Below are 9,062 nucleotides of genomic sequence, written 5' to 3'. Positions count from 1 at the left end.
TAATAATAGTAATTTGGAAAAACCAATGATCAATAATATAGTTAAAATGTGTCAAGAGGGCCATTTTGGCCTAAAACACATAAATTGCATATATTTAAAATATTTTTGAATTTTTGTATTTATATTTCTAGAAGGACACTCATAAGACCCTTACAAATAGGAAAAGAAATATTGTAATACACATACGAATCTATAAAAACAAGTCGAATTGCCTCGTGCGTTTAAGTGACCTTTCACCCTTCTTCCTTTCCCAGCCTCCCAATTTTTTATATTTCTCTCATGTCCCTCTTATCTTTGTTTTCCCCTCTCCTGAACTCTTCTTATTTTCATTCCTTCTTTTTCATACGAATAGTCCTCGACCTATTAATTCAACCTATTTTGAAGTATTCTTGATAAAAACAAGCCCTACAAACCCTAATCCTAATCTTGGAGTGAGCAACTTTTCTGGCATGCTCGGTTGGATCCTCTAAAATTTTTGTTAAGATATTAAGAAATTAATGAAATTGATCGATAATTGTATATCCAACTTCAGAAAATTTCATACATCCGAACAGAGGCTCAACCTTTGGAACAGACAAATTGGTCTATCGAACAATTTATGCTGAGATATTTGAGAGAGTCTTTCGGCTGGTAGTGGAAGAAACACGGGTAGCCTACGCGAACATGTAAGATGCTATGATGAACCTACATGATAGCATCAACCACTTAGGGATTGCCATGGAGGAATGGAAAGGTTGTTATAAAAAATCACCACCCTTTTATAGTTTTACAAGTGACCGATTTAAGGATCTGGTTTACACTTGGGGGTATGGTCAATCCCAAGACCTAGAACCAAATGGCCGAATGGAATTGAGCATTGAATACTCAGAAATACAATAGTCAGAATCAAAGTTTTATGAAGACTTGAACCTTGAGGGATCTAACTGCTTGCAAACAGTCAAACTTCTGGATAGCTCTTGCTTAGCCCAGGGAGATAAGGGTTGCTGTGGACCGACCGAAACTAAAATGGACAGCTCAACAGATAATGGAGTGGGTACATGGCAGAGAAGAAGAACCCCACATGAACAGAATGTCTCTAGCCCACAAGATTACCAATCAAGATTACTATTGGCTCACCATGCAATCAAACTGCGCCAAGTTTGCCAAGAAGTGTCATAAATGCCAGATTTATGCTAAGCTTCAAAAGATGGCCCCTAGAGCTCTTCATCCCATCTCTACACTATGGCCCTTTGCAACATGGGGAGTTGATGTAATCTACAGGGTCACTTCGAAATCCTCCAACCAGCACGAGTACATCTTGGTAGCAATTGACTATTTCACCAAGTGGGTAGAAGCTGCTTCCTATCATGTCCTAAACGCCAAGAAAGTGGCTCAGTTCATCCAGATCAATATTATATGCATATATGAGATTCCTTTTGAGATCATATCAGACAATGGATCTCATTTTTAGAAGGAAGTTTCCACCCTTATGACCAAGTATAGAATTCAACGTCACCGATCTTCACCATATGGGCCCCAGACCAATGAAGCAGTTGAAGCAGCCAACAAGTCCATTAAAAACATCCTGCAGAGGATGATTACAATCACAGAAATTGACAGGAGCACTTGCCTTTTGTCTTATAGGGATATAAAACCTCCATCAGAACGCCAATCGGGGCAATGCCGTATTCACTAGTCTAAGGGATGGAATCATTCCTCCCTATTAAAGTTCAGACTCGATCAGCCAGGGTTATGCGCAAAAGTCAGTTGCCTGAAGTAAAATGAGCTCAGAATTACCATAATTAGTTGAATGCTATTGACGAGAAAAGGCTAGAAGCTTTTAATCAGATCCAGAGCTGCCAATAGAAAATAGCCGAGCAGTTTAATAAAAGAATTCAAGATTGAAAACTGGAAGAAGGGTGTCTTATACTTAAGGAAATCAGAGCTCCTGTATAAGACCCCCGGGCTAAATTTAGGCCAAACTGGGTAGGCCCCTACATTCTAAAGAAAATCATCTCCGGAGGCGATGTCATCCTGTCAGACATTGATGGCAATGAATTCACCAATCCATGTGTCACAACCCGTCTCCTTGGACCGGACCGGCACTAGGACTTGGAAAAGCATAAAGCATCCAAAGCCCGTAGTAAGCCTTTCCTATCCATTTTCACTTCTAAGCCCAATATTATATAAGGTCTAGCATTTGATCCAAAACACATAAAATATAAATCCATAAGTACTTTCATAAAGTATCAAGGAATAATTCAAAATACATATCTAAATCCTTAATTAATGAGACAAGTTTAAAGTTTACAATAATTGCTAAATTTGTCTATTACTTATATTCTCGGGAATCCTTCTAAGATAAGGGGAGAAACTGCTCCAAAGGGGGGTCCAAAGCAAATGATGAAGGAATCTAATGACCTAAGAAAAATAAATGAGGCAAGGGTGAGTGCTTCAGCTAAGTGAATAGTAGTAAGCATTATAAATACCACACACAATCACACAAATGACTTCATTAAAATTCTAAAATATCACACACTTCAGTCACACAATGTTACCTAGTGAAGCGATATAGTTTATTATAAAACACATATGGAAACAACTTGGTTAAAGCCTTAAAGCATGAAATAATACTTACCGAAGATACATTAACAAGTAGAGCTTTCAAACATCATAGCATCTTATATTTCGCTAAGGCGGATCACGCATTATAGCAGTTTCCTTTTTTCTATTTTTCAAGATGAAAGTATATTAGTACATTAAGATTTTCTCATTTCACAAGAAATCTGTTAATCATGTTTCACGATAGAGGAGCCCATCCCTCTATTGGGGCACGAGGAGTCCACTCCCTATTACAGACCGAGGTGCTCATCCCCCAAATATTAGCCGAGGAGCCGATCCCCCATACAGCCAAGATATCAATAAGCCATGTAGTTCTTATCACCTTATTTCACATATCCATTGTTTACCTTTTATGTTTAGAAACATGGAATGAAAATTTCATATCCAAACCACATCTCATCCAATCACATTTACATAGTCAAGAGACAACACAATATACATGAAAAGTACAACAATTTTCTTTATCAAACACCACTTGGCCATAGATTATAGTAACTAAATAAATTAATCTAAATATGAAGATAATCACTTGATAATAGATATAGGTTTAACTCCACTACTCTATCCAATCTAAATAATTAAGCAAGCAATTACTAATCCAAGACAAAGTAAGTAAATAATACCAAGCACAAGTTTCATCTAATTATATCAGCTAAAGAAATGCAAGTACAATACATGATTGAGGTAAGAATAATACTTAGTACTACTCATTTGCAATACTAGTTACTTATAATTCTCTCATTCGATTCTCTAACAACTACTGTTAAATCTCGTGAATCCTTAAGAACATATAGTAAGAAGGTTATAAGTAAGAATTTATATTTTTAAGTTATTAATTCTCTTATTTGCAATCTAATTTTTCTTTAATTTTTTTTTTTGATTACTTTAACTTATTATCTGAAGCTACCTAAACTTTACTTTGGTTATCCATTCAACTCACTTTACTTTTATCATATTCAGATTATAATTGGTTTCATTATCTCATTAGAATTCGGTAGCACCTCCTTTAAGAATCAGACTAATCACTAATCAAAATATAACAATTTCAATGCACATATTATATATATTCACACAGCCCATTCATCGAGCAATCAAACTTCTCATTTACAAATCATTCCCATCTGCCATAATCCTTTTTCTATTCGCTATAATCACGGGTTATATATTTTAACTCCAGGAAGGAATTTCCATAAATCGATTTTCCACATCTCATATCCACAATACACATCACTCAATCACACAAACATTATCAGGTCTAGCAGAAATCTTAACAAGGCACAAAAGCTGTATTACCAAACATTAACAACCAATCTTAAGTTGACAAGGACCTGAAAGGAATAATTATATGGATAACAAAATATCCACTTAATAATAGTAAATACAAATTTAACTTGACATTTAATCCAATTAGAGTAAGCAAAATGTGCATAAAATTCAATATAAAATTTCAAGATGAATCTCTAACATATAATAAATACTTCGCTCAAATCACTAAAATTTTATTCACAAACAAATGATTTTATACTTTAGGCCATTAAAAGGATAAGATCACTTTTGGGAATGCAGGTAGAATGCATGATTTAGGTACAAATAATACCTAATACTACTCACAGTGATCGAAGAAAGAAGCAAGTTTCTAATTCTGACTTTGATTTTTGGTAGTAGACAGATCCAGTCGATCTTAAGAAAGACAAATGGGAAACTTAAATCTACAAAGTATATTTACTTATATATACATATATATTGTTATATCAGACTTCTATTTCCTAGCTCCAATTAAGATTCTGTCGGTTAATATTAAACTATCTACTTGTTAAATTTGCAGAACTCAACATATATAAGCACATTGCCTATCCATCGGGCTAATTAATTACAATTTCCTATCCACCATAACCATTATCAAATATCAATTCGCTTCCTAACTCAATTCGACCATACCATAGATACCTCCTAACTGCTTTTCAATATAAATATCCAATAAACACAATAAACAAATATAAATAACTTCATCCCTTCTATTAATTTGGCATTCTAATTCATTTTATGCAATTAGTCATTTAACCTTTAATTTATAAGTAAACTAAGTGATCCATATCTATCAAATGCATAACAATTCTCATAGATTTTATATTTGCATCGATAATTCGTTCGGTCATGAAACATTATCTAATCGTAAAACTAATTGTATAATTATAATCTTCATATCAAACTGATCAACCTGAATATCTAGGATTTTTCAGTCACCTAAACCATTGTCGGTCGGCAGCAAAACCGCCATTTACGATGGTTGGAAAAGTTAACCTCCACCAAATTTTCTGAAATCACAGCCAAAACGTTCCAAAGTCATTGAGAAAGCTTATTTTAACTTCAATTTGTAAAAAACATAATTAATTTTAGAAATTTGACTTGTTTGAATTTTAAAACCTAACCCTTAGAAATTGTTAAATCCTATAAAAAAAAGGCAAAATTGGTTGACAAAAATGAGTACAAAAATAGTAGCGATGAGTTTAACACTCACCAGATTGGAGGGAGTTTCCAGAATTGGTGAGTTCTTGTTGGAAACGAAACTAGCTCTCCATTAATTCCTTTTGTTTCATGATTTCAGGCTAAAGAGAATAAAGTTGATGGTCAAAGAAAAGAAGAGTAGGTCATGCAAGTTATTTTTACTGCTTCAAGTGTCTGTTCATGGCTATTGTTTTGCCGAAAATGGAGGAAAGGAATTAGTGGGTGGGAAGATCTTTGAGATCGCATAAAGAGGAAGGAGAAGCTCTTTTCCTTTCTTTTTTTTTTTTTTGGTTTGGTTCAACTAGCCTTGAAACACTTTAAATATTACCCTGTTTGGTTCAAAAGAATTCTCTAGGTTTTTATTTGGATTTTACCCGATTTGGGCTGATTAAAAATGGTTATTCGATGACTCCTTCATGAGTTTTCTAAAAGCACTTCTAGACTTACTAACTCAAATAAATTATTAATTGATCAACAAAGTAATAAAAAGAAAATTCAGATACTAATTCAAAAATAATTCTTATTTAATTTAAAAATTCGTGTAAGAAAATTTAGAACGTTCTCGAGTCGAAAGGACGCAATAATAATGCTATAGAGTTGGGCCCAATTTCTAATTGTGCGCCTCAATGTGCACTGTTTAGTTATATTGAGTCAGAGATTTCAAAAATAAGATTTTTAATTTAATACAAATTGAAAGCATTTTGAAAAAAAAAAGGGATGTTTCAATCTTTCCCCCAATAAGATTCATCCTTGAATATTCTATGGAGGTAAGGAAACACAAATGAATAAGTTTGAAGCTAGGGTAGGTCGTTAGGGGTTATAAGGGGGATAGTTTAAACACATATGATATGATAAAGAAAAAGAAGGAAATTATGGGTAATATTATTGAAATTGGGTTTTCTAAATCGTTTACGAAGTTTATTGTAACTTTGACATGACTTATGATTCCCTATCTATCACATCCGTTAGTGAACACAAAGTAGATATATTACCTGACTTTCAACTGCCTACCCAATTTCGCTACTCCAGAGCACCTCTTTAGCTTTATTTTTATTTTTTTTCTGAATCAATGGTTCTCAAATCTTTTGGGAGCACATAATTTTCAGAATTTAAAGTTTGCATACAAGCTAATCACAATACGAGTAACCAAATAATAGCTTTTAATCATACATAGGGAGATTTAGTTCACTAAAATTCACTTTAGTTCTCTCTCTCTTTTTTTTAAGTCGAGCGCACTAGTCCCAACCTTTCATGTTATGGCCTAGCGTATTCCTCCTATGCCTTCCATTTTTAGGACTGAACACCTTGCCCCTAGGTCCAACACTAGGGATTCTGTTTCACCTCACTCATTCAAGTACGACGCAAATAATAACACGCCTCAAATAGTTTCAGGTTACAATGCATCATACAACCAAATACATGAGCATAAATATAGTAGACATGAGCACATACATATCAAATATAACTCATTACATAATAATTAAATATTATGAATATGCATAAATTGACTATGTATTATATACTACTTTACACAATTGATAGGTAAAATGCGGCTCAAAAGATACTAGCTAAAGGTATTTCTTTCTTTCTTTCATTTTTTTAACCTTGATATATGAGATAAATTATTTTCTAAAGCTTGGGGTTTGTAGTCATTTATGGTAGTAAGGTATTTGCTACTGCATACACTACTTCTACTATAGCAGATTCCCATGCATACTTATCCTTCTAGTTGTAACACTTTTTAGTATGCAAATATGTTCGATCACATGGGGGTGGTAAGAAAAAGAAAACTTAAATATTTGAAGTACTTCACAGTGTTTGATGTTTTGGTGGCTTTAGATGCTCTTCAATTAGTTAAAGGAGGAAATATGGTAAATAAGCCTGATTTGTAAGAAATCTATGTTTTATAAGGGGTTTGACAAGATACCTCTATTGTTAGGGTTTAGTGCTTGCATGGTTGTTGGAGTTAGGGTGAAAATTTTGTCCTTGTCCTTGTCCTTAGTCTGACAATAAAGGATTTCAATGGGATCTCGACACCCTATTCCAATCATGAGATCTATGATCTTGCTGGTTGCTATCCTGTATTTTAAAGTAAACCAAATTAGAGTTAGAATAACCTTGAACCATGCTTGTCATAAAAGATTTAACCTTAGGAATTCGAGACCTAATGTAAGGGCATTCATTGGCAAAGTAACCTGCTTGTTTACTCATGTAACATATATTAGAGCCAAGCCTACAGGGACCTTGATGACTATCTCTACACATGCCACAAGTAACCTTCCCTAAGATAGCATTACTACCTCTAAGCATAATTCCACTTAAGGAGCCTTCAGAGTACCTTCTTTACTTCTTACTTAATCTAGTTTTGTCCTCCCTTTTTGTAAAGTTCTTACTCTTGTCTATATGTTGAGGGTTGTGGGATTGAGCATCATTAGTACATTACTACCTCCTTGTGTAGCTGTAGCTCTGCCTTTTTTCTCCCTAGGAATTACTCCATCTATTATCAACTTAGTTTCCATTTGTCTGGCCGCATCAATTATTCCATTAAAATCCATATTCTTTTTCGAGAATAATGAAGTATAATAACAATTTAGCCCACTTATAATGATGTATTTTTTGTGTCCTTATTAAGCACAGACTTGATGGCATATCAACTTAACTTATTGAATTTGCTTGCATAATCATCGACTATCATTTTACCTTAAGTTAAAGACTCAAATTTCAAATGCTTTTGCCCTTCTTAAACCTTATGGAAGGAACCTCTAATGAATAACATAAAGAATTGTTGCCAAGTCATTACTGTCATATTAGGTTTCACATAATCTTGAAACCAAATTTCCGCTATTCCAATCATTTTACGACTAGCAAGCTGGATTGATCTCGTATCCGAGCAACCTAATTCTAAACATAGATATTTAATTTCTTCTAAGAAGGCTCTAACATCTTCTGTTCCTATAAACATTGGGGGTTTAACCTCAGAAACCTGTTGATCATGATTTCAACATCGAGCTCTAGGGAATTCCATTACGGTTTTAGTGGCACGAGAATTAGCTCGATCGGAAGTCGTTTGGGCCTCTAACGAACTAACAGAAGCCCAAAAACCCTAAAAGCGAGGTTCAGGCAAGGCAGTAATTTGCCATGATTGGTGCTGACCAGCTCCTAGGCAGCACCGATCAGCCCCTCAACTGATACCGATCCAGGGCATATCAGTACCGATCTTGAGGTGGTTGGTACCGCTGTGTTCTCTACCTAGAAGCCTTTTGGCCTCTAAATATGGCCCTTCCCCCCTCATTTCAGGCGCCTCTTGTTGCTTGATTGAGCACTTCTCAAGCATCAATGACTCTCATTCTCCATGCACCTCTTGTTGCTTGATTGAGCACTTCTCAAGCATCAATGACTCTCATTCTCCATTGAACGATTCTAAGGCTATATAGTCTGACCTTGCTCTTCTTCCTTAGTTGAGTTTAAGGCCCGACTTGGTACTCAAAAGTCGATCTTTTCAACTTTCACTCACACTTTGGTCTTCCTTAGACCAAAGCTACTAGTTAATTAATTTATTATTAATTAATTTAAAAATCAATTAATAATCCATTAATAAACAATATTATAAGAACTATACCAGGGTCCTCGTGCCTGTTCTTTGCTTATTTGGAGGAAGACTCGATCTCTTTGGTCGTTTTCCATCATGTAGCTTCGCAACCGCATGCTTGCACCACTCGACCTCTCGACCCTGCGACCTAGGGTATAAACACTCAAAATTAATCTTTGTCAATTAAGCCTGGTCCGTTCGGCACCTTATCAACTGTCAAGCCCGACCTGCTCAGCACATAACAAGCTTTGAAGCCTAGTCCATCCAGCTACATCACAAAACCAGTTTTCAACTAAGCTCGGTCTGTCGGCACACCCTTTAAAGCCCACTCCACTGACTGGCACCTTCAAAACCCTACCATTCGAAT

At 35.0% G+C, this 9,062-nt stretch overlaps 1 protein-coding gene across 1 annotated transcript; it reads left to right on the top strand.

Annotated features, from left to right (window-relative positions):
- The first annotated feature begins 1,024 nt into the window (after positions 1-1,024).
- Positions 1,025-1,450, top strand: LOC149496922 (uncharacterized). Its single transcript, XM_089719961.1, has one exon. It carries the CDS (start codon positions 1,025-1,027, stop codon positions 1,448-1,450), a length of 426 nt encoding a protein of 141 aa, XP_089576087.1.
- The last annotated feature ends 7,612 nt before the right edge of the window (positions 1,451-9,062 follow it).

Source organism: Jatropha curcas, chromosome 4, assembly GCF_041381405.1.
Source record: "Jatropha curcas cultivar XTBG-Jc1 chromosome 4, XTBG_Jcur_1.0, whole genome shotgun sequence".
NCBI classification, from domain to species: domain Eukaryota; kingdom Viridiplantae; phylum Streptophyta; class Magnoliopsida; order Malpighiales; family Euphorbiaceae; genus Jatropha; species Jatropha curcas.
The sequence above is the reverse complement of the archived record's forward strand: the minus strand, read 5'-3'. Positions and strand labels throughout refer to the sequence as shown.